The sequence below is a fragment of the Dipodomys merriami genome, unplaced genomic scaffold (genome assembly GCF_024711535.1).
Source record: "Dipodomys merriami isolate MVZ:Mamm:240054 unplaced genomic scaffold, mDipMer1.0.p SCAF_11, whole genome shotgun sequence".
NCBI lineage: Eukaryota > Metazoa > Chordata > Mammalia > Rodentia > Heteromyidae > Dipodomys > Dipodomys merriami.
The window spans coordinates 2,611,183-2,638,716 of record NW_027202382.1 but is presented as its reverse complement, the minus strand read 5'-3'; the positions used below and the strand labels follow the sequence as shown (position 1 = coordinate 2,638,716).

At 36.3% G+C, this 27,534-nt stretch overlaps 1 protein-coding gene across 2 annotated transcripts in view; it reads right to left on the bottom strand.

Moving 5' to 3' along the window:
* Adamtsl1 (ADAMTS like 1) overlaps nucleotides 1-27,534 on the bottom strand; it is a 393,459-nt gene that overhangs the window by 200,677 nt on the left and 165,248 nt on the right. For both annotated transcript variants that reach the window (XM_070007848.1, XM_070007857.1), the window contains exons 7-9: nucleotides 26,869-27,026; nucleotides 7,390-7,501; nucleotides 3,436-3,574 (exon numbers count right to left, since the gene is read on the bottom strand). In XM_070007848.1, coding sequence (XP_069863949.1) covers nucleotides 3,436-3,574; nucleotides 7,390-7,501; nucleotides 26,869-27,026 — 409 coding nt within the window. The remainder of the gene's footprint in view (nucleotides 1-3,435; nucleotides 3,575-7,389; nucleotides 7,502-26,868; nucleotides 27,027-27,534) is intronic.

Here is a 27,534-nt window from a genome sequence, read left to right as displayed (position 1 = left end):
GGTTAGATAATTCAATGAAATGTATGGATTTTAATTATTGGAAAGCAAAATAATGATAATAATGAAGGTAATGTAAGAAAATAAAAAATAGGTAGCAGGGATTATGGCTAACGGTGGTCATACCCACCATTTTAGTCCAGCTTCTTGTTTAGATCTATTGTAATGAGAAAATTCTATGATCAGAGAAATTTGCTAATGTTAACAATTTTAATACTTCCTCCTATAATCTTAAGATACTTAATTTTCCAACTAGACAAAAAATGGGAGAGGTTGGTAAGAGCTAAAAGTATTTATTTTGCAAAAAAGTGTACACTTTTTTGCAATATAGCTTATCTTTAATTAGTTAAGACTGGTTGTCCGACATGTTTGACTATATCTTTTATGAATTCTTGCTTTAAAATATGTAAAATAAAATTTAGTCAAACAACTTTATGGAACATTAGGTTCTAAGGGCACAGTTTGAAAGCCAGTAATTCAATGACCAATCTTTTCATCTCTCTTGTATTGATGAAAAATGGAGGCCCTGAGGGACAAAGTAATAAACTAAGGTTGCCAAAATATTTGGTGCCATTTTTGCTATTCATTATACTTCTTTACCTTGAAATGGAATAAACATGGCTTTTTGAATGGGATTTTGTTTCTGTGTATTACAATAGACCCAGAATAAACAAATACTCTGATGGCTGGATATAATACTCTGATGGTTGTTTCTGGGAGACAGGGTTTCATTATATAGCTAGCTTAGGACTTGTTATGTAGCCCAGGCTAGCTTCAAACTCATAATCTTCCTGCTTCCACCTACCAAGGGTAGCAATTACCAGCATGCACTATTTTGCCCCACTAGCAGGTTTTTCAAATTCAAAAATATCTTTGTACTAAAAGTATGTATATTTTCACCTTTGAGAATTTCTAATTTGGGAAACAGAAATGTTGTTTGGTGTTGTGTCAATCTTGATTCTGCTACTAGACTGTTAAATCTGTAATTAGAAGATCTGATTCTGCTGTCTGATGAGAAGAGACCTAGAGTTTCTTCTGTCTACACTCCTCAGACCTTTTCTTCTCATTTTCTGTTGAAACTCAGAAACTGCTTATACCAGGTTAAAAAAAAAGAGCTCATTTTCAAAGTAATTCCTGAATTGCCTTTACCTCAGAGTACTGTGTCTCCATTTCCTAAGGCAGCTTTCTCTTAAGTCTCTCTTATTGGTAAGTCTTAATTTTTACAGCTTTGTCTAATTACTTCTTCAATAAAAGGCTACATTCTGAAATTTGCCTCCAACTTCTTTTTTTCTTTTTCCTTTTCTCACTTTTCTTTCTTCTTCTTTTTTTTAAAATAGCCACCTGTCCTAACATTTATACATGTGCTGTATTAGATGTTTTAAAATAACACAGGACATAGAAAAAGCATAAATTTCTCAGACAGACTTCTTTCCACGGAGTCTTTTGCTTTGGATAATAACATATGAGCCAAAAATGCCACTCCCACAGAGAAGAATGGGTAAAAACCAGAGGCCAGAAACAATGAGTAAAAATTTTCTGAATATAAGCATTTTCTTTAGATTACCAAAAAATGTACTTCTAGTTCATATCCGTCTTCTATAGCTATTTGTGTTCAATGAAGTATTTTTTACCCAGTAGGGAAAAAGATTTATGGAATCATGGCGAATGACTCCTTCATTTTACCTAGAAATGCGCATTTACATTTTCATGCGAATGTTTATAAAAGTTTCTAAGTCTTCCTGTGGTTGAGTTGGCCCATCAAAATTGGTATAAATATGCTTGCTTCACCTTGTCTTCTTGTTACAGATATTGATAAAAGTTTACAAATAGAATAATTCTAACATTATCATATCCTAATAATTCTAATTATTATCATATTTGAATTATTATCATGGCTAAGATTATTTTGAAAGTTAAATAGTTCTAAAATAAATCAAGAAATTTGAACACCTTACTTAGTTTTGAATTCATATTCAACTTTTAATATCTAATATTCTGGCATAGTATGAAGCTAAATTTCACGTCCACTAGAATTTAGAGCTATAAGACATCTATTATTTCCTCTTCCTTTAGTGAATTCACTTTCATAAGGAAGGTCATATGGGACCTTAACATTAATTAAAAATAGCAATTTCACATCCCACATAGAACTTAGAATTCATGAAGATAAGGTTGAAGGAGCAGAAGAATGTAGACTTTAAAAATATGGGAAAGATAGAATAAAACTGCATTGCTTATAATACGAACACAGAATAATTTGCATCCCCATAAGCTCATATAGTATTTGAATCCTTATGATTGGTTTTCATAAAACTAGGGTGCTCTGGCTTAAAAAGCAAACAATGAAGTGTTTTCCAGAAATTTAAGGAATTTACAAAAAGATGCTTTGCCTTTTGGTCTTCATGATTATTGCTTACTTTTGTAGGGGAAGATTTTTCTTAGATCCAGTCTGAAAAGTTAAGCTGTTAGGAAAAAGAAGTGCTAGCAAGTATTGCAAAAGTGCCAAGGCAAGTATCACATCCATGAAACAATTCTTCACTTGGACTTCCATGATTACCCATCATCTAAGATATTTCATTTATCAGGCTGATTTCTGGTGCTGCAAATAATAGGAAAGCCAATTTGATTTGATTTCCAAAGAGCAAACAATGATGTGTGTAAGTATTGTGTTTCAACGTTTAAAGCTCCTAATTAAAAGGGTATTAAAATATAAGTCCTGCTTTCTATTTCACAAAGGCCAATTTTGTTCACAGATAGAACTGTGTAAATCTGGCTCTGACTCTGTTATTAATTGGCATGGATTAATTAGGCTAGAACAAATCAGCTATGACCATGAAATATGGTCTGCCATGTCCCTGATCAGAGACAGGGACTAAATGGAAAGAATACTAAGAACATTGTGCCAGCACATTAGTTAAGAACATGAAGTTCTTCACTGGCCTGGACCTTGAAAGAAAAGAAACAAGAAATCAGAATGAAAAGAAATCAGAAGAGACAATGGCTATAAGGATGAAAGTGACTTTACCTTTCATTTTACAAAAGCAAGATCCATAGTTTTGAAATACCATCACACAGTCAGAAGACCCAGGGCCAGGGATACTAGTCACATATAATTAGGAATAGACACTGGACAGCAGTACTCATGATTTATTTTCAATTACAATTCACTTTTCTTAAGCTTAGGAATATGAGTTACATTTGTTTTTGCCAGTCCTGGGGCTTGAACTCAGGGCCTGGGCACTATTTTTGAGCTTCTTTGCTCAAGACTAGTACTCTACCATTTAAGCCACAGCATCACTTCCAGCTTTTTCTGTTTATGTGGTACAAAGGGATCAAACCCAGGGCTTCATGCATGCTAGGCAAGCATTCTACCACTAAGCCACATTCCCAGCCCCTTGATTTACATTTATAATAAATGAAGCAGTACACGTGACTGACCTGGCTGGACAAGGATCCAAGTTGCACTCTTGAAGCTTGGGTTTGGGCTTGATATTCTCTGGGTAATAGTGACAGTACTGATCCGCAACTACACGGTTGCTCCGGAGATCATAACACTCAGCCGATGTCAGCTGGTAACCTGTAAATATCAAACCCACCAGGCAAGTTTCAAAGCCATGCTAGTGCAATATACTTCTTTTTGGCCATCTCACATTAATGGAAATAATGCCCTGATGCCCCCCCATCACTTCCAGGAAAAAAAAAGACACATAGTTGAAAGGCTCATTAAGTTTTTCAGGACTCAAATACTGTATTTTCTCAAGTAATCTACTCATTTTAGCAATGAAATTGTGTTATAGGGATTGAAATATATAAGGGCAGAGGGAGATTACAAGACTATAATAATCTGTTGCTTTTGAATAATATAAAAACAGAACACAGAAGTCTAGATCCAAAAGAGGCCATCAGTGTTTTGTTTTGTTTTGTTTTGTTTTTAACCAACCAGTTTATCGAAGGATGTTCAATTGCTTTTTTAGCAACTGGTACTAGGAGGATTAAACTGTCAAATAAGTAAATTAATTAAGTACAATACACCCCAACATTTCTCCTTTGGACAATGGGGTGGGTGGAGTATAAACACAGGGTAAGGTCCTGCCAACTACCAGGCAACATAACTTTGCCTAAATTTGACCTGAATGGGTTGAGCTGGATAAAGGAACAATTAAGATCCTAACAGTAGATAGCAGGAATCTTGTTTCTTTACAGAAGTCAAGTATAACTGTGATAAGAACAGACACTATATTTTCAGAAAGAATGATACTGTACAATCTGTAAAGAAATGGAAAGGCATGGAAACGTTGATGTTTAAAATTAAAATTTAAAAAGGCTAGGTAGAGGGAGATGAGTGAGAATGTTGAAAGGGGTGACATTGATCAAAATGCATTGTATTTATAAACTGTTTTGATTAATGGCAACTACTCTGTATAACTACTTAAAGTTAATACAAATTCAATAATAGTAATAAGAGTAACAACAATAATCAAAAATTCTTCTAATAACCAAAAACCTTCCTTCCTCTACTGTTCAGCTTTTGCTTTCCCCAGCATATTTAGTCATTTCTCTTTATATTAAGTCTTTAGTCTATATTTCTGTCTACTAATTTCCATTGTTTACAGAAATCTTTTCTATGAAATTGCTGAGTAATGCTTAATTTTAGACTTAATGTGTTTTATTTTTAATCTACCTTCTTACTGTCTTATTATCCATTTTGAGTGACTTAGGTTTGTGGCTTAGGCTCTTGGAGTGTAAAGCAAGTATATATAAAGAACTAAAACAGTTGTATTCTACAATCTTAACCAGTTCCCCAAATATGTGCTCTCTGGCATGGAGGTAAGTACTATTATCATTAAATATGTATTAAGAAGCAAGATTTAAATTGTTAAGGGACTTGCAAAGGATTTTAGGAAATCAGAAGGAGGCTTTAAGCCAGATTTCCTGGCTTGAGACTGTGTTCTTGGACCACCCACAAGAATTAATTGTTCATTAAAGATCTAAAAAAAGATCTTTTAAATGTCTACTGGAAAGATGAAAAGCATGGGAAGTTATGAAAGCAATGGGTAGGAACATGTGTTCCATTTACTTTTTTGAATTATTGAAAATATCAAGAAGCAAAATGATATTTTAGATAAGTAAATGTACCGCTTTTCTTTTCAGATCTATTGTATTCCAAAACAGCTATTTTTAGAATGAGATAAAAATTTTTATAGCAGTCTATATAGAAATTTCTACTCAGGAACAGAATTTATTATTAGTAAAAATAATTGTAGAAATAATAAATTACAGCACAAATAATAAATGAATTATAAATATGAGATTATGATTTTGTCAAAATGATAATTTGTCAACCTAAACTCATTGCTTTGAAGCTCATCTATAAAGGTATGAAGCAAAATCCAGAAACAAAATGATGCAAATAACCACAATAGTCAGAGAATGTGTTCTGAGGTTTCACAAGATATCTTGGAGTAATAATTCTCCCTATTAGGCAATATGACCAACCAGCTGAATCCGGAACCAGAAACATGGAAGGTTAACTTATAGATCATTTCATTAATTTTCAAACTGTTCATGAAGTGAGAGGAAGGCTAGTCTTCATATCCCTACACCTTAATTGACAACAGGTTTCCTTTATGCTAGTAAGATTTCCATTGACTTAAGGTTTGATACTGAAAACATGTGAAAACCATGGGGTTTAACTGAAGCCTTGTGCTTGCTTGCTAGGCAGGTGCTCTACCACTGAGCCAAGCCTCCAGTCAAGGATTAGTTCTACTTTAAAATTTGAGGAAAATGAAGCTTAAAGGACTTGGATGTTCATTAATGTAACACTAGTTGCCTTATTATATATTGAACTGTTGTTTAAGTTACTGAGATTGTAAATGCACAATAGCTCTGTGCCATTGTGTGCAGAATTACTATTCTCAAGAAGAGATACATTTACAAACATAGATTTCTTTCTTTTTTGTTTTCTAGAAATGTATTGATGTAAAAATTGATGACATGTTTATAACCTTGTATCACAGCATACCCATCCATCCTAAAGCCTTACAGTGTGTAGACCGCAATTTTATGGTGTCATAACAATTTGTTGAAACTATTTTCTGTGCTAGGATTAATAGATATATCAAAGTAATATTTCCCCATGAACCATCAGAGAAATTGGAAGTTTATTCTTAAATAAACTTAGAAAGGTGAACTGCATCATATTTGTTTTATAAAAATTCATGAACCATTATTTGTCCCAATTTTATAGTACTATCATTTATCTCTTGTCAAATTAATTTAGTGATACTTGTGTAGATGAACTATTTACTGTTATCAAGAGGAATTGTACTCATGAACTGATATGTAGAAATAAAAGCCCACTGTACACCTATTTAGAGAAAATAAAAACAAATTAAAAATAAAGTCATCCAATTAACCAGATTCCATGAAGAATGAGAACTTACCTGATGCACTAATTTTCAAGGGAATGTATGGATAATTTTATGCACACTAAGAAAATTTAAAAGAAAGCTGAAAAGTTAGCAATCAATCTAATATGGTCATATACCGCTTATTACTTTTGTGAAAAGAATTTGGTAATATATTATATATATATATATATATATATATATATATATCAATAGCCACAAAATTGTGTCTAGAAACTTCACTTCTAGATATTCATTCCAAGCAAATAGCTTAAATGGAGAAAAAATACTTAGGTATTAAATTATTTATCACATTATAATAGTATGAAAGTTGAAATGAAGTAAGTGATCTGCTATAAATAAATAAATAAATAATTTTAAAACAGCTCAAAGCAATATTATATAACCATTATAATTATGAAGAGGAGAGAATTAGAACTAGAAACCTTTTCCAGACACACAAAATGCTGTCCCATAATACAGATGGAAAGAATGAAGACAGAAATTCATTTTGTGACTCTTTCAGAGAGATGCCTTTTAATTGATTTCTAAAGCAAATTCATGCATGAATAATGAAGTATAGATGAAAAAATCTGAGTTTTAGTCTACAATGGGGTGATTTTTTTTCTGGTAGAAAACTATTTCCTCTAATTAAGTCTGACAAACACTCTTCATGACTTCACCTCAACCATAGCAGTTTATTCTTAAATGAATGGAAGTGCCTCAGGACAATGCTGTCGCCAAATGATGATATTATTATTCCTGGCTTTTCATGAAATGAAGGAAAGTCTCTTAAGGAGACTACAGAAAAACTTTCTGGGGCATCTCCACTGCCCTACAGGAGGCCTCAGGATTTGGCTCCATTTAGAAGGGATGGGATCCATCACAGCACCCACTTCCTTCCATGCTGAAGTCATTTCATTCTCATAAAGCCTAGCTTTCCTTGAAGAAACTCACAGCTTCTATGCTAAGGAATCACCATTACCTCCTCCACAGGTTGCTGAGCAAGGAAAGAAATCTGTCTCTCTCCATCGATGGATGATAGGCTGATAGAAGATGAACTGGACTGTGCTGTCTGCGGGCCCTGAGTCATGGATCTGTAAAAGACAACAGGAACGTTACAGGACTATGGTGACAGGGTAGGATTTTCTGGGTCTCTACATGGTGCTACTAAGGGTCTGGCCTGTGTGAGGGGCTGCATCAGCAAGGGCCATGGCAGTATCTCTCATCGTACCAGGAACCAGTCATGGTCCTTGCAGCTGCCCTCACCATTCTTACCTTCCCAGCTCTTCTGTCATGGAACAGATGGATATATTCAGTATGATTCTACCATTATCTTACCCAAACCACCATGCTCATTCCTTATCTTCCTGTATGTCCAATCTCTCTGGCATAGAAGATAACATTATGTGGGTCTTTTTTTTTCTGAGTCTATATGCACAGAGATAGACAATTCTTCTATGAAAATTATAAATTCCATATATTGCTAAAATTGAAGGATATTGTCAGTGGTTAATTAAAATAAGAAAAATTGTGCAGGAATTAAACAGCTTTGCCTTTTGCATTCAGAAATGTACGAGAGCTCAATTTTGTAATTCATATATCTGAATGTGTAAAATTACTACTTGGAAGCTCACTAAAATGTGAATTCCTGGGCTCAGGACCAGACATCTAGGCAATTCCAATGCAGAAAGACCAAGAACCAAACTTTAAAAGTTGCCAACTTGTATTATACAGGCAATTACTTTCAAATAAAACTGGTGTTTATGGAAATTACAACACCTATTTTTTAAAAGGGGAAATATGAGAAAATAATTTTCCAATGGTTTGGAAAAGTACCAGGTTGAGAAAGATACTCAAACTGAAAGAGTAGAAAAAAGTATCTAATGGAACAATTAATTTCATGAGGCATCTCAGTATTTCATGAAGGCACAATGTCTTACTTAATATTTAGACTACTGGGTAAGGTTTAGACTAATTATTATGTAAAAGAGAGTTTAAAAACAATTGAGAAGATCACTTCTTACTGTAACTACAGAGTAATAATTAGAAAAGTTTCAGAGTCCAACTGAATTCTCAGCTGAAGTAATCCCTCCACCCACTGGGGATTGAATTCTACCACTTGGGTCACACCCCTGGCCCCCCCCCCCCCAGTCTTTGTTTTAAACTCTTCCCAATGAACACTGATTGCTTTGGCCTTAGATTATTTTAAAGATAATCTCATTCCTCAACTATTAATCTCAAAAAATGGATCCTAAACACAGAAAATACAGGGGGAATGGGTATACTAAATAAACAGGATGAAAATAACAACAACTGGTAAGTCCCAAATATAGATCTGTTTTTGGAGTATAACTAGGAAAATAAAAATTTTCTCTGAAAAGTCTGGGAGAGCTGGGGAAAAGTGGGGGTGGGGATCTATACTTTATCTGATATGGCACTAGAGCTCTGATCCATGGAGCCCTTAGGCCTTTTTTAATTAGAATAAACACTGATACAATTCCTTCCTTTAAAACAAAAACAGCTGAAGCAATATATGTCTTTCACAAAAGGGGAGCATTATTGCAGATTAGTATTTCTCAGTGCTAAGTGTCAGATACAAGGATACCTAATTGCTGGCTTAGGGATGTAGCTATAATAATTATCTTTGGGGAAAATATATTCTGAAGCTCACAAAAGCCCTTCTGGAGATGTGTGATTTTTCATACTAGAAAATGACTAGAGGAGGAATCTCACTTTAACTCCACTTCCCAGAAAAAAATGAGAAGAACTAAACAAAGGTCTTTTTTTTTTTTGCTATGAGGACAAGATTCTGTTTTTAGAATGTTAAAAACTGAGAATATGAGGGAAGAAATTATAGCTATTTAAGGCCAAAGTGAGGAAGATGAGACATCACTTACAAAGCCTTATTCTGGGGTATCTGCATCATATCAGCTTTGTCTTTGGATCTACTTAAAGCAAATCTTTTTCTCAGCTTCTTAGAAATGACCAGTGGAAGCATCTCATGCTCATGCTCTAGAAAGAAGGAATGGATGATGGATGAGGAGCTTTTGATGTGTCTCTCAAGCTATCTTCACAGTACCAGGCAACCACTATGGGGTTGTAATGACAAATGCACTTACGGTTATTTGTATCCATGTACCTGTCTTAAGACCATCTTAATTCTCATTTTAAAGTAGAAAAAATGCTTAATTTTCTAAAAGAAAGATAAGGCTACTCTGATGTCTTTCTTTGATGGGCTAACTGGTGCACATGGAGATAAACGAGGTAGCCATGTTCCTGACCTGTAGTTTGCTGCATTCCAGCTGGCTCAGTCCTTGTTATTATTAGCTCTGTGACTCCCTAAACCCTAAATCCTCAAATACCACGTGCCAGTTCTCAAGAGCATGTAGAAAACTTCAGTGTGACACCTTAGATTGTTGGTGTAGGGAGCTGAACACATCTGGTATATGTAATTTTGACCTCCTATGCTAATAAGAATAAAGAATGTTCAGAACCAAACTCTTCTTCCTCTAATTACAACATTTCAGTGCTTGCAATTCAATATAATGACTTCTAAAACTAAAAGTAAACAAGAAGGGAGGTAGAAATCAGTGGTAGAGTGCTTATGTAGCATGTACAAAGGCTTGGGTTTGATCCCCAGCAATGGGGGAAAGAGGGTAAAAAGAAAACTAAAACTGATCCCTCTCCAGAGCAACTGATTGCACTGTCATGAACTGGAGGGGAAGTGGTGTGTATGTGTGTGTGTGTGTGTGTGTGTGTGTGTGTGTGTGGTTACGTTGAGAACTGATTCTCTATAAATTCAAAGCAAGCATAGGAAAAAAACTAAACACATAAAGGACTGTGCAAGCATCTTTTTTGCTCTTTTTTTTTTGTCGGTCATGGGGCTTGAACTCTGGGCATGGGGACTGACCCTCAACTCTTCAACTCAAGGTGAGCACTCTACCACTTGAGCCACAGCGCCACTTGCAGTTTTCTGAGTGGTTTATCGTAGATAAGTGTCTCATGGACTTTGCTGCCCCAGGCTGGCTTTGAACCTTAATCCTCAGATCTCAGCCTCCTGAGTAGCTAGGATTATGGTTATGAGCCACTGGCACCCAGCATCATCTTTCTCTTCTCTATTGAGAAAAAGGGCAGTGTACAAACTTCTGGGTGTTGGCAAACTAAATGTCTTTATACTGTCCTAAATAGGCATCTCAGGATGTTTGCATTCAGAGTCTCCCTCACCATGGCCACAGTTCAGCCATTGTTCTGATGAGGACAGGTGAGCAAAAGGTGAGCTATAGGCAACCCACTAGCATGCATCTCTGAGGTCTGCCTTGGTGACAGTCCTCCAGGACATTGGGCTGTCATACCTTGGGATGCTAGGACATGGTGCAATTAAGTCAATGTGCCTGCTTAGAGAAAGAATCAGATGGAAAACAGAGAGTTATGACTTAAAAAAAAATACTCTTCTTAAATATCTCAGATACATACTTATTTGAGGCTCTTTTAGCTATTGATAGTGATACTATATCCTCAAAAACTGCTATGAAAACATTATAAATGCTTTTGTCTGAATTTTCAAACACATGCAATAGCAATCAAATCCTCCTTACAGCACTATGTGTCTTGGAAAAGTTAGTGTGGGTAAAATTGTTTTCATTGCCCTTCTCAAAATTCTGTCAACTCCTTGGAGGCAGTTACCATTTTTTTTTTTGCTCTTCATCCTTTCTTTGGCATCAATTCCAAAGTTTGGCACACAGCTGGTGACCAAACAATGCTAAATAAGTGAATGCATGCATGCATAATGACCCAAAAAATTATATTGATTAGGATCCTCTCAAGTACTTTTGGAATCAGAAACTATTAGCTATGATAAATTCTTAGAATCTTTATCATCTTTTTATATATATCTGTCAGTTTTCCTTTAAGATGTTACTTATTATTTCAATCAACTAATGAATTTCATGAATAGGAGCAAACAACCTTCACCTGTCCATTATCAGACAAAAAGATAATCTGTGAAGAAAGGAAGATGGAGGAGAAGCTGGGGGCTAAGCAAGCTCTTCTGTAGAAACCAGTATTAGTATTCCAGTGGAAAATCTAAAGCTAGAGAGACTGTGTGTTATCATAGTACAGAGTCTGGCCAGAGAGGAAAAACTCAGGTAGCTTAGTTAAGGATACAGATCCAAGCAACCCTGGTTAGATGCGGTAGCAGCAGCTGCCATCATCTTCGACACGGAGTGCCCCGGACAAAGGCGCCAGAGCAGATTCTACTTACCACAAACAAGAACCAATAGGATTGGAAATCTTCATTCAGCCAACCACAGTCAGTCACAGACCATGGATGGGGATGACCCAGAAACTGAGGGATAGGTGTGAGTACCACAAGACATCCTCACTCCTTTTCACTGAGCAGCAGTGGGAAGGTAGCACCTCCCCCACCACCAGAGAAAAACTCCATCTTTGATACTGACACAGACCCAGCCAGAGCAGCTAGCATGATTTGACCTGTGGCAGGGCTCAGCTTCACCTCTGGGGAGAGTTGCCACTCCCAAGCAGAGGCAGCTTAAACTAAGGTGGGGCAGACTCTCCTTAGTGGGTAAATGGAGCCAGAGACTAGACTACCCAGCTGCTGCACTGGAAGCAACTCCAGTCCTTGAGCAATTGGAAACTTGGTACACATAAATTCTGAGATTGTCTCCAGACTGGGCTGATTGAGTGTCTCAGGAGCTAGCCCATCAGGGTAAAGCTACTGATCTCGGACAGGCCACAGCCCAATCTACAACCTAGCAACCCTCACAGCAACTCCAAGCTAGAGGAAACAGCCACCTTGCTCTTTTGTGATTCTCAAAGTAGATCACCCTCCCACTGAACTAGCCTGGGAGGGGGACATCAAAAAAAGAGCTTCCGTCAGCCTGCTGAAACAATCTGATTTAAGAAACCAACCAAGCCACAGGACAACCAAACACCACAAGCAAACGAGAGACTCCACCACCAAGAGACTGCCTACAGACACAGGGAAGAACCAAGAACCACTCCTGCTGTCCTCCCTCCAATTTTTTTTTCCTGAAGAACTTTTTTCTTTTAGTTTAAACTGTCTATTTTTCTCATTTTTATTTTAGTTTTTTTTGTCATTGTGGTTATTGTTTCTTTTTTGTTTTTTTGTTTTTTTTAATATTCTCTTTATACTCTTTTCCCTTTTGGCCCTTTTAGGGTTTTTTTTTCTTTTGCATTACTTAATAGCTGTTCTGTTCACCCCCAGATATATACCTGTCTTCTATTATTAGACCTTATCCTTCATTGTGTACATAGTTAATTCAGATATTTATTACTCAAGTTACAAACTCCCAGCCTTAACTACATTAGTTGTAGAATTATTTCTTTAAAATTATATAATTTTTAAGTGTTTCATTTTAAATTTTTAATTTTTTAATCCCTCCTTTTTCTTTATCTATCGTCTCCTTTCTTGCTATCCCTGCCCTTTCTCTGAATTGCTCTCTCACTTTGCCTCCCTACTTCCTCCAATCTTATTTTCTCCTCACAGTTCTCCCCAAACCTATTAATTTCTGGTCTGCTGACCCCTTACTTGATTTTCTTAGTCTGTTGATTTCCTAGCTGTTTGTTGTTGAACTAGATTGTATCTGTTGAACTAGACTGTACTGTACCCATTTTGACTGGATCAAACAATCTGTGCAACTACAGGGCTCTGCTTGATACTTGCCTTAAAACAGTGTTCTAGCTCAGAATTGGTTTGGCTATAAACCCAAATGGGCAGAATAAGCAGAAACACAAGAAATATGGCAAGTCTAGGTATTTTAACTCCTGCTCATGATAACCAGGCATCAGAGCAGTCAATGAATAACTCAAGGAGAGTTCCCAAAATGCTCTACAAACCCTACTGGTAAACATGATGAATGAAAACTTTGAAAGCCTGCAAAGGTCTCACTGTGAGCATGATAGGGAAATGCATGAGCGTGATGAGGCTAACCAAAGATTAATAGAGGGATTTTGGGAGCATGAGACTACTCTAAGGTTAAAAGAGGAATTGCATGAGCGGGGATAAGAATAAACAAAGATAAATTGAGGCACTCATGGAATCCATAAACAGACAGCTGGAAGAATTTAGGGAGGTCACAAAGGGAATGCTGAATGAAGCCCAACAGAAGAAAATGGAGTCCAATGAAACTATAACCAATCAACTAAAGGATTTGAGAATGTACACTGAAAACCAAATTAAGGAAGAAGTCCATACAAGATCTAAAACAAAGCTCCAACAAAGAATTTTAAGTCATCACATTTGACCAATTAGAAAGAAAAGAAATAAAAAACAAAGTAGAAAGTCTTGACAGTAGGTTAGATCATGCAGAAGAGTTAATCTCTGGGACTGAAGACAGCCCAGATATTATAGAGAAAGAACAGACAACTATTCAAGACAAATCCAAGAAATATGCTAGATCTATTCAACATCTAGAAGACATCAGACAGCTTAATTTGTGGGTGTAGAGGAGCACCTAGGTGTAGAGCAGCACCTATTGACAGAAGCTAACAGTCTAGGAAATTTATTTAACAGGATCCTAGCAGATAACTTACCAGACATGCAAATAGATAGCCCTATTCACATACAAGAAGCCTTTAGAACCCCAAATAGACCAGAACAGAACAGGACAAATCACCATCACATTGTAATGCACACAGGATCAATTCAGACCAAAGAAAGGATCCTTAAAGCTGTCAAAGAGAAAAGATCAATTACCTATAAAGGAAAACCAATCAGAATAACTTCAGATTTTTCAGCAGATACAATTAAAGCAAGAAGAGCCTGGAATGATGTATGCCATGCTCTAAAGACAAACAACTATCAGCTAAGACTACTGTACCCAGCATAACCCTCCTTCATAATTGAAGGTCAAATAAAAACCTTCCACAGCAAAGAAAAATTGAAACAATAGATCTCCACCAAACCATCCCTACAAAAGGTACTTAAAGATGTCATACACCTAGAAAACCAACAAGAGCACAATAAAGGCCAAAAGACAGCCCGCAAACAGAATCCAAGAAGCATAGGAAAAACCCAGTTAGCATAGCCCCCAAGAAGGTGGATAACATGGCAGGAACTACCAAACACCTCTCAGTCCTTACTCTCAATATTAATGGACTTAACTGTCCAATTAAGCAACATAGACTATTTGGATCAAAAAGCAAGATCCTTCTATCTGCTGCCTTCAAGAGACACACCTTGCCAACAAAAACAAACATATTCTGTAAGTGAAAGGCTTGTATAAAATCTATTAAGCAAATGGCCCCTATGAACAGGTGGGAGTTGCAGTCCTACTATCAGATAAAATAGACTTCAAATTAAAATTAGCGAGATGAAGAAGGTCATTACATAATAATTTAGGGATCTGTCCTTCAGGAGGATATTACAATTCTAAATATCTATTCACCAAATAATGGAGCACCCAAATTTATCCAAGAAACACTACTTTCCCTAAAATCTCACATTGATCCAAAGACATTAATTGTTGGTGAATTAACACATCAGTATCCCTGCTGGATAGGTCAACCCAGGAAAAACTCAACAGAGAAACCTCAACCCTAAACAACTGCATAGATCAACTAGACATAAAAGACATCTACCGAATATTTCACCTAGCAGCATCAGAATACACGTTCTCAGCAGCACACAGAACATTCTCCAAATTGGGCACATTTTAAGTCACAAAGCAAATTTGTCCAAATTCAGAAACACTGAAATTACGCTCTGCATTCTCTCAGAAGACAAGAACTCAACATCAAAAGTTGCCAAAGGAAATCCTGTAACACATGGAGGCTAAACAATACACTGTTGAACCACCAGTGGGTGGTGCTGGGGGGGTGGGGGAGGGGGGGAGAGAGGAGGATTGGGGGACCAGGGGGAGGATGGGAAGGGGAAACAAAGGAGGAGGCTACAATGCTTGCCCATATAATTGTAACCCCTTTGTACAGTATTTTCACAATAAAAAAAAAAAAGAAATGTACTCATTACCTTGCCCATGTACTCGTAACCTCTCTGCACGGTATTTTCACAATAACAACAAAATAATAATATAAAAAGAAAGAAATCTAAGACCTAGCTACTCAGGAGGCTGAGATCTCAGGATTGTGGTTCAAAGCCAGGCCAGGCAGGAGAGTCGGTGAGACGTTTATCTCCAATAAACCACTAGAGAACCAGAAGTGGCACTGTGGCTCAAGTGGTAGAGCACTCGCCTTGAGCTGAAGAGTGCAGGGACAGCCCCAAGCCCAGAGTTCAAGCCCCACGAACAACCAAACAAAAAAAAAAAAAAAGAAAGAAAGAAATCTAGTAACAAACTATGCTGGAGAGGATGTGGCCAAAAGGGAACCCTACTTCATTGTTGGTTGGAGTATAAACTTGTTCAACCACTTTGGAAAGCAGTATGGAGGTTCCTCAAAAGATTCCACATAGAGCTCCCCTATTTATCCAGCAATCTCTCTTTTGGGCATTTGCCCAAATGGTCACAAACAAGGTTATACCAAAGCTACCAGCACAACCATGTTTATTGCAGTATTATTCACCATAGCTAAGATATGGAACCAACCCAGATGCCCCTCAGTAGATGAATAGATCAAGAAAATGTGATATATATATATGTATATACATATATTTTATATATATGTATATATATATATATATATATATATATAATGAAATTCTATGTCTCCATCAGAAAGAATGACATCGCCTTGTTAGGAAATGGGAAAACTTTGAAAAAATTATATTAAGTGAAATAAGCCAGGCCTAAAGAAACATAGGTGCCATGGTTTCCCTTATTTGCAATAACTAGTACATGTATAGGACACGCAAAAAAGGTCAAAAGCTATGTACATATGACCATATAAGATGATGTTAAGTGAAATGAACCCCAAGACCGGGACACAAGTAGTTTTTTTCTTTCTTGCTATTGTTTTTAACATACTTATAATGCACTATGTGATTCTCTTGTTTCTTTTGTATGTTCTTCCCCCATGGTATAACCCGTTTTCACTGTATCTGATTCCGGTGTCCTGCACCTTTTATATACATTTTTATAATTTGGGTGGGGGGAGGTATATAACAAAATGCTTAAATAAGGATAGAGGTTGACCCATTGTAACAATGAGATGTTCAAGACACTATGTTGAAAATGAACTTTGCAATTTTTGGGGGGGGAGGGAGGATTTGGAGAGGTGGGGTAGGAATGGATGGTAGGGGAAAAACAAAGGAGGAGTAACAATGCTCAATAGGAAATGTACACATTATACTACTCATGTAATTGTAACCCCTCTGTACAGTATTTTTTACAATAAAAATATATATGGAAAGATAAAAAGATAATCTGTAGCTTTTACTATCTGTCCTTTTAATTATCATGCTCATTTACATGCACTGTTATGTCAAACTTCTGTATCTCATGTTTTATTTCTCAAATGACATTGTAAAGTAGGAGAGGCAGATTTGTGCAATAGTCCATCTGATCTACATATCAAGTACTGAAATAAAGAAACAAGAAAGTGTAGTGGAATGGGCTATAAAACAGACTGGTTTATACTGGCATGGGACAGATTCAATCATCCCATTTGGAAATACCTGATAATTTCAGCAGTTGAAAATGATGAGTAAGATTAGGGATAGTAAATAATCCTAATTGTTCAATAAAAGTAATAAAAATTGACTACAATCAACTACCTGTAGATTTCTTATAGAGATTTCTAGTACTTCTAAGGTCATCTGGCCTCAGTTTGGAAGACCCTGCATTTCATTCCATAGATCCCTAGCTCAAAGTGCATGAGGAGGCTTTTGTTATGGTTAAAGTTGCCCACAACCCAGGGCAGTAGAACCACAAATCAGAGTTGTCTCTCTTGGAACAACAGATCTAAGTGTACTGGAAAAGATGGGCCAGAAAGACAGTTCTGTAGACAGAGCAAACCAGAGTCTAGAAAGACTTGTCTAGTGCTCAGATATAGAAAGAGGGCCAGTAAACAAAAGGTCAGAGTAGAACCAGGGAAATAGTACTGTGCAGGAATCTACAACTCTCAGTACTAAGAAAAGTAAGAGGACAACTTTCTAGCTCTATATCTGAAAACTAGCTGTGTGATTGGTGAAACAATGTGGAAAACCTATTGAGAAATGCAATATTTTCTAAGGATCTCAGGTCTAGATCTATGGATACAGATATCTGGAATCTATCAGCACAAATGGGGATTATTTATATAGGGAATTACTGTATAAAAGCTGAGTAAGAAAATGAACACTGGGCTGAGAAGGTGGCTCAATGGTAGAGTGCTTGTCCTGCATGCATGAGGCCCTGGGTTTGATTCCTCAGCACCACATAAGCAGAAAAAGCTGGAAGTGGCACTGTGGCTCAAATAGTAGAGCACTAGCCTTGAGCTGAAGAACTGAGGGACAGCACCTAGGCCAAGAGTTCAGGCCCCACGACTGGCAAAAAAAAAAAACCCCAAAACAAACAAACAAAAAAATGAATCACTATTGACTACTTTGCTTTCCTATGATTTAAGTCAAATTTTTCTTCATGACACTTGAGACAATGATTTCCCTCCTGTGACACTGGTTAACTAGAACAGGCTCAATGGCAGGGTAAAACCAGTGGACCTTATGAAAGGTAGGCAAGGAAGTTCAACCTCCAGGGGAGAAAAATGACTGATTATATCAATCCTACTAGGATTCACATGGCTTGTCCACAATCACTCAAAAATATTTTCTTAATCAGATTAGCTCATAGTATCTATAGTTTTTACTATCTGTCTTTAAATTTTAGGGCTCAATTACATAAATCATTGTTTCAAACTTCTCTATCCCCTGTTTTATTTTCCAAATGACATTGTAAACTAGGAGAGGCAGATATCATGTGCAATAATGGCTCATCTACTCTATGTATCAAATATTTCCTTTAAAAAGCTTATGTGCATATGGAAGTTTTATGAGTTTACTGGATGAAGTGAATTCATTATTTTGTTTATGTTATTTCTCTCTAGACTCCTCCTCATCATTTCCTTCATAATAAAAATAACTTTGTGATGCTAAATTATTATGTACATGGTTGTGCTTAAGGCTGTCCAGAAACAAATATAAGGACTTCATCATTGTCTAACACTCTAACAGATGCAGGTATAAATCATGAACATTCTAGTCTCTTAGGATACTAACAAATGGATGCTTTTGTGATGCTATCAACACTGAAATGATAATTATATGATGCAACACATTTATTACCAACTTAAATCTATTTCACAATGTACACATTTCAAAACATCAGGTATATCACAAAAGCATATAATGTTACCTACCTGTGAATTAAAAAAGTAGACTTTATGTACATTTGGCAGTTTTGTAATGCTACTTAGACAAAAAAATTGAAACGGCACTAATCTTTCCAAACAAATTATTTAACTATACAAATTTAACGTACATTGAATCACTGGGCTGGCTTTGAACTGTGATTCTCAGGTCTCAGCCTCCTGAGTAGCTAGGATTACAGGCGTGAGCCACCAGTGCATGCCTTAGGATGGATCTATTCTTTTTTTTTCATGTGTTTTACATGTTTGTTTGCTATTTCTTTTATTGTGAAAATACTATACAGAGGGGTTACAATTACATGGGCAAGGTAATGAGTACATTTCTTATCAAGTATTGTTGCCTTCTCCTTTGTTTCCCCTTATTATCCCTTCCCATCTCCCCCCCCCCCCCCCGCCACGTGGCCCCACCCACCCCCTTCCCCCCAAAGTTGTAAAGTTCGTTTTCGACATACATCTTGTACATCTCATTGTTGCAATGGGTCCACCTGTATCCCTATTTAAACAATATGTTTTTTCCATTTCCCTCCATGAATTATACCAACATCAAAAACAGTTAAAACAGGGGTTATATGTTAGAAATAATGGCAAGAAAGAAAACCATTTGAGTACTTATCTTAGGGTTCATTTCACTTAACATCAACTTATCTGACCTTTTCTGCTTGTCTCAGACATATACTAGTTATTGCAAATAAAGGAAACCATGGGACCTATGTTTCTTTGCTCCTGACTTACTTCACTTAATATAATTTTTTCCAAGTCTTTCCATTTCCTAACAAATGGGGCAATGTCATTCTTTCTGATGGAGGCATAGAATTTCATTGTGTATATATAACACATTTTCTTGATCCATTCATCTACTGAGGGGCATCTGGGTTGGTTCCATATCTTAACTATGGTAAATAACCCTGCAATAAACATAGCTGTGCTGGTAGCTTTAGTATGGTCTTGTTTGTAAACATTTGGGTAAATGCCCAAAAGTGGGATTGCTGGGTCATAGGGGAGCTCTATGTGGAGTCTTTTTAGGAACCTCCATACTACTTTCCAAAGTGGTTAAACAAGTTTATACTCTCACCAACAATGCAGTATGGTTCCCTTCTGTCCACATCCCCTCCAGCATCTGATGTTATTAGAGTTCTTGATTATAGCCATTCTAACTGGGGTGAGGTGGTATCTCAATGTTGTTTTTATTTGCATTTCTTTTATAACTGGGGAGGTTGAGCATTTTTCTTCATGTGTCTATTGGCCATCCTTCTTTCCTCTTTAAAGAAGTTTCTCTTTAAGTCTTTAGCCCAGTTATTTATTGGGCAGTTGTTTCTTTGAGGATTTCTTGCTGGAGGATTATTTTTTTGAGTTCTAGGTATATTTTAGATATGAGACCCTTGACTGTTGTATGGCTAATTAGTATCTTCTCCCAATCCGTGGGTTTTCTATTGATCTTGCTAGCTATGTCCTTTGCCATGCAGAAGCTCTGCAATTTCATGCAATCCCATTTGTCCAACCTTTCTTTGATTTGTTGTTTCTCGGTCTCTTTTAAGAAAATTTCAGCCTGTGCCAAGGAGACCTAGGGTTCTCCTATTAGGATGGATCTATTCTTGATGAAGATCCCTTCTGTATGAAAAGTCATTGAGCTTCAGAATAAAAATGACATGATATGGTAAGGGAGAAAGAGATTCCTTAGCCAACCAGTCATCCAGCATCAGCCAGATCACTCATAATAATTAACATATTAGCAGGTGTCACAATCAGTCAGCTTTTGCTTCCCTTTATTCTACTGACTAAACCTGGGCACACTAGTTATAAATTGATCATTCTCCAACCATCCTTGAGAAGTAGCTGCCTGCTATTATGGAGAGAGAACACTGTGAGTAATCTGACTGAAAGTTAAGGCTTTTCAAATGGACAGAAGGAAGTAATCGGATTTTGTGTATTTTTGTACACATTATCTCATTTAGTCTCTCACAAGGGCTCTAACTTGAATGAGGCTGTTATCTTACCATTTTATATCCAAGTAAACAGGCTCGAGGAGGTGAAGTAATGTACTAATGCTCACACATCAAGTAAGCAGCAGAACATACTGAATTCCAGAGTGCTTACCTATTCTAGCACATCATCCTAGCACTGCCAAAAATGTATGTACAGCCAATGTATCAAGTTTACATTTTTGGATGAAATGCTTGTTTAGGAAGCAAGACAAGAATTTAGTCTAGTTTTAAAGATGGTCAGAAAAGGAGGTATCAAGACATTTTGGAACCAGTGGCATTAGATAACAATTACTTCACTGTGAGAAAAAAATCTCTTGTGTGTTCAAAAAGTGTCTTTTCCTTAAAAAGAAGCATAAATGGTATGTTGGGAATAAAATTTCATACATAGCAGAAGAATGAAATTAGATGTGCACGTCACACTTCACATAAAAATCAACTCACATTATACAAAAAAGTAGGGAAAACATGGATTCTTTGTCTCTCTGGGTCTGGCTTACTTAATATAATTTTTCCAAGCCTTTCCAATTCTTTACAAATGGTACAATATCATTCTTTCTAATGGATGAGTAAAATTCCCCTTGTATGTACATATATACCACATTCTCTTGATCCATTCATCTATTGAGAGAGTTTAGGCTGATTCCATACCTTGGTTATGTTGAATAGTGCTATAATAAACATGGCTGTGCTGGTGGATTTACTGTATCCTGCTTTGTAATTCTTTTGGGTAATACCCATGAGTGGAACTACTGGATCATAGGGTAGTTCTATGGCTAATTTTTGGAGGAACCTCCACAGTGCTTTCCAGAATGGTTGAACAAATGTATATTCCCACCAATAGTGTATTAGGGTTCCTTTTTGAAGACATACTCACCATCATCTATTTTATTTATTTATTTATTTATTTTTGATAATAGCTATTCTAACTGGAGTAAAGTGGAATATCAGCAGTGTTTTGATTTGCATTTCTTTTATGGCCAGAGATGTTGAATATTTGTTCACGTCTATTGGCCATTTTTACTTCTGAGAAGAATCTCTCTAGCTCATTTACCCATTTATTCATTGGGTTGTTGTTTTGGGGGGGGATTTAATTTTTTAAATTCTCTGTATATTTTGGATATTAGGCCATTGTCTTGAATGTAGCTGACAAAAATCTCCCATTGTGTAGGCTATCTTCTTAGCTTGTTGGCTATGTCCATTGCCATGCAATAACATTTTAGTTTGATGCAGTCCTGTTTATCAAGTCTTTCTTGATTTGCTATGCTTCTGGATCTTTAATCAGAAAATTTCTACTAGGGCCCAGGAGCCCTAACATTTCCCTTTCTTTTTCCTGTAGTTGTTTCATGATTTCTGGTCTTACATTGAGGTCTTTAATCCATTTTGAATTGATACTGGTGCAGAGTGATATATAAAGATCTAGTTTCAGCTTTCTGCATGTGGATATCCAGTTTTGCCAGCACCATTTGTTACGTGAAGTTAAGTCAGGGCCAGAGAGTCAAAAGATCCATGTTTTACCTTATATGTGGAAGCTAGATTTAGTTAAAAACCCCTAAGTATATATGTTGGGTGGTATATAATTATATATAAATGTATTAACTGAAATATGGTAGAATCAAGGGAAATATTTTTTTTTTTTTGCTAGTCATGGGGCCTCAACTGGGCCTGGGCGCTGTCCCTGAGTTTTTAATTCAAGGCTAGTACTCTACCACTTGAGCCACAGCACCACTTGTGGCTTTTTCTGCTTATGTGGTGCTGAGGAATCGAACCCATGCAAGGCAAGGCAAGCACTCTACCACTGAGCCACCTTCCCATCCCCAATTTTTATAATAATAAAAATATAAAAACAAAAACAAAAAAGTAGGACCTTAAATGTAGATACTGAAGTTATAATAGTACTAGAAAAAATTGTGAAAACTTCATGACAATGAATTTTGAGATATGACTCAATAAGCAAAATCAAAATCAACAAATGCAAAAATAGAAAAAAAATAAGGTATCTCAAGCTTAAAAGTTTCTGCACAGCAAAGAAACAATCAAGAGTGAAGATAACCCACAGAATGGGAAAAAGTACTGGTTAACCATATATGTGATAAGGGGTTAATATTCCAAATTTATAAGGAACACAACTCAATAGGATATATTAAGTGACTTGATTTTAAAATGGATAAATGATCTGAATTAACATTTCTTTTTATCTTTATTTTTTAAATATTATTTTTAAGTAGTTGTACAAAGGTGTTGCCATTTAACAAAGCAGTTTATGAATAAAGAAGATGAACAAATGGCCAACAGGTATATGAAAAAATGCTCAACATCATTAGGGAACTGCAATTGAAACTTCAGTGAGCCATTAGCTCAGACCTGTTAGAATGACTATTAACAGAAAGACAAAATAGCTGGGTGTTGGTGTTTCACACCTGTAATCCTAGCTACTCAGGAGGTTGAGATCTGAGGATCATTGTTCAAAGTCAGCCATGGTAGGAAAGTCTGTGAGACTCATCTCCAACAAACCACCAGAAACATGGAAATGTTGCAGGGGCTCAAGTGGTAAAGCGCTCACCTTGAGCTGAAGAGGTGAGGGACAATGTCCAAACCCAGAGTTCAAGCCCTATGACCGACCCAAAATAAAACAAAATAAAAGACAAAATATAATCATTGGTGAAAATGTAGAGAAAAGGAAAAGGAAGCCCTTCTATTACACCAAGAATGTAAATTGGTACAACCATTATGAGAAACTGTATGTAGGTTCCTCAAAAACTTAAAAGTAGAATTACCAGTGACCCCAAAGTCCTGTTTCTACATGTGCTGTCATGGTTAGAGGAGTAAGATGAAGGAAGAGAGGAAGATAAGGGTAGGTGAATGCAGTGTGTACATAATGTGAAGATAGAACTAGATAAATTGAGGAGATGGGTGAGGTTGAGAATGATGGAGCAGAATGATGAAAAGGGTGACAGTGATATACATACATTGCACTCACAAACTCACACCCTTAATTGAAACCCCTTTTTGTAAGTACTTAAAAGATAATAAAAAGCCTTCATTAGCACACTGTAGAGACAGCTGCACATCAATGTTCATTCTTCCATTATTCCCAGTAGCCACAACATGACAGCAATCATGGAATATTGCTGATTGAAGAAAGATTTTAGTGTTTCTAATGAAACTTACTCATGTTAATGAAATTGGTTTGATGGCGAGAGGCTTGGTTTGGTGGTAGAGTATTTGCATAGGAAGTATGAAGCCTCAGTACTGCTAAAAAAAAAAAAAACCAAAAACAAAACATGCTTTGAGACAAATATGCTGCCTTTTAAATCTATAAAAACAAAAAGATTGGTTGGTCTATCTATCTATCTATCTATCTATCTATCTATCTATCTATCTATCTATCTATTTATCTATCAGAAACCATATTTTAGTGATATTAAAAGATAAATTATATGCAGAAAAATTATATGCTATGCATATGATTTTAACAGCTAAGTCATGAAAATGACAGTCAAATATCAATATTTTATTCTCAGTTATTTTCTTGGGGGAACAACTATTGGAAAAACATTATTTTATTCTGAATTTTAGGAGGAAAACAGTAATCATCTATTCAATATCTTAAATTATTTGGCTAATTTTCAAATGCATAAATGCATTTAAAATTTTACACAATCTGTCTTAGAATAATATTTAATTCCTAATGTTTGCTAATGAAATATTTGAAGAAAATAACATACTCTTAAAGTAACACAAAATACTGAAATACATTCTGGGTCTGGAGAAAAGGGATGTCAGTTCTAGTCTTGGTTTAATACATGTATGAACTTAGGTGAGTTACTCAACTTCCTTTAAGCTGTTTCTTGGTTAGTAAAACAGAAATGTTGGCATTTGTTCTTGAACTTGTGTCCAGGAAAAACAAGTTTTTTATTCATCTAGTATTTGGTAACTTTTTTTTTGGGGGGGGGGGGCGTGTGTCAGTTGTGGGGTTTGAACTCTGGGCCTGGGTGCTGTCTCTGAGCTCTTCAGCTCAAGGAGTGTGGTCTACCACTTAAGCCACAGCACTACTTTCAGTTTTCTGGTGATAAGATAAGATAAGAGTTTCAGCGACTTTACTGCCTAGGCTGGTGTTTAACCATGATCCTCAGATCTCAGCCTTCTAAGTAGCTAGGATTACAGGTGTGAGCCACTGGTGCCCGGCTTGCACTTGCTAACTTTTAGTGAAGTCTCCTTGGTGAAATAGGAAGACAAATATGATGTGTCCTGCCCTCCAGAAACACAGAGCAGAGATATGTAATATAAATGGTCAAATCACAGAATACTTCTAGAAGAAAGAAATTCCAAAGAACAAGCAGAGGTTGGTGAATAGGGCACAGAAGTTAAAAAGAAGAGAGGGATAAAAAGAAGACGATGAAGAACAGTCCAGTTAGAGAATATTGCATTAAGCAAAGGCTTTGAGTTATAAGAAGGAAGGTGTTAAGGGACCTGCCAGTTATCCAGCTGAATGGAAAGGAATGGCAAAGTCAAAGGACCAATGGAAAGGAAAACAGAAATCAGGTTAACATAGTAATAGCAGTGCTATGCTATGGGTTTGTATTTTAATCTAAAAGCAATGGGTGGTAGAAGTGAGGAACTGAAGGATTTGAAATTTCTGTTTATAGTTTTAGAAAAGTTATTGTGAATTCAACATAGATAATGGGTCAGAGGCTGGGGAATGAATTACAAGTTCATGGTATCAGTTTTAGCATGAAAATACAAAGGCCTAAAGTAACAGGCAGCAAGGGTGGATAAGGAAGGACAATTATGAGAGATGATGTGGAGGAAAAACTGGAAAAATTAATGTGTATCTGGAGGCAGATGAGAGAGGGGAAATCACAGGTGAATTAAAGGTTTCTAACTTGCTTGGATAGATGGTGTCTTTCCCTACTTAGGAGATAAGAAATAAAAAATAAGGGATGTTTCTGGAGTTAGACAAGCTCCATTTTGGATATGTTCAGCTCAATTTCTTGTAGGATACCCAAGTGTTGATATGCGGGAGTCAGCTAGATAGATAAAATGCATTAAACAATGCTATGAACCATTCAAAGGTGCATCCTATTACTGGAATTCAACCTTATACTTTCAGTATGGGCATTAACTCTTGCAAGGCCACGAGGGAAATTACTATGCTATAAAGGGTCATTTCAACAATACTCTAAGGATTTCAAACAATTAAGGCACATTATTTTACTTTTTTATTGGATTTTCTTGCTAACGGAAATAATTTAGCTCCTTACAGAATCATTTCTATTATGAGCTACCTCTAATGGTTTGTAGCTTCGTATTCATGTTTATAGGACTGGCATCTGGACTGTATTAATAGAGCTACCATGCAGATGGAGAAAAAGGACAGTCGGCTGTCCTTCCATCCAATCTTTGTGTCTATCACAGTTCTCCTACATGTATTCTTATTTCCAGCTGCCATGGGGTCATCAAGTCTTAGCTTAAATCAAATGTCCTCTGGCTCCAGGTCCCATGATGAAAAAATTTATGGAGTCCTGGACACATTACAAGTTTTACAGCTTTACAGCTGAAATCCTTCAGGTCCTCCTGACCTACTGAAGGAAAAAAATATGTTTTATTTTATTGTGATTCCCAAATGTTCCCCCAGTGTGTGCATTTTTCCAATAGAATGTGCATGTTGCTTCCAGCAATGTGTTTTATATTACCTTAAAGAGTAGGGAAACACTGATAGAAGGAAACAACTTAGTCTTATTGCCAGTACAAGAGAAAATAGAACTTGCTATTAGATGCATGATTAGTTGACTATGTCTATAGATCATCAGTCTGTATTTCTCTTTTATGGAGAATATCTTATATTAGTCAGTGTTTGTAACCTTTATTGTTTAAAAACAGTTAAAATGATATGTTGGCTAACTAATATGTTGGCTGATTAGGTGAAGACATTTTAATAATAATACATCAAGAAATATCTCAAAATATAATATGTTATTATAAAGTCCATGATACAGCTAGCTTAACATGCTTGAATTAAACATTTTTTGGGTAACAAATCTTCTGTCCAAATACATGTCAAGACCTAAAGTCTCTTTTTCATTAGGAAATTATAAGTACCATCAGTCTGGATAAGGATTAAAAATAAGATACCTCAATAGGCTTACCTTGACAATGAAATCTGCCGTCAGTGGTCCAGCCATTCTCAGTATCTCTTTGTCTGGAAATTTCTGGAAGTCCACACTAGAATTGTCCACAAGAAAGGTGCCTGTAGAACTGAGACTGTTTTCACCTTTAACACCTTGGAGGGTTTTGATTTCCAGATCTACATAATCAAACACATGAAGAAGAAAGATATTCCTAGGGCTACCATATGCAAGTACGTTTCATGCAACTAAGTTTTGAGCTATATAAGGGAGAAACATCTTTCCTTAATATAGCCTACAATATTCAAATTGTGATATAAACAAAATGCATAACCATTGATAGATCACATAGGAAGTTATACTATAATAAAATTATTTTAAATCTCATTAGCCAAGCATTCCAAGCTCTTATCAATCTTTCACTTTCAAATGACCTCATTAGGACACTTTTCTTCACTGTAGCCCTAGTCCTTTGGCTAAACCATATATATCTTACTGATCTCTGACTTGACAGCTGTCAGCCTAGAGATCCAGGTACATCTCTTCATTGTCTCAGCACCTGTGTGGCTTTATATACATGCATTAGTTTGTGTTTCTTCATACTTTCTGGTTGCTAACTGCAATCATGTTAGTGCTCAAATAGTGGAAACTACAGTGGCTATCCTTTTCAGTCTTCTTTTCTTAAAG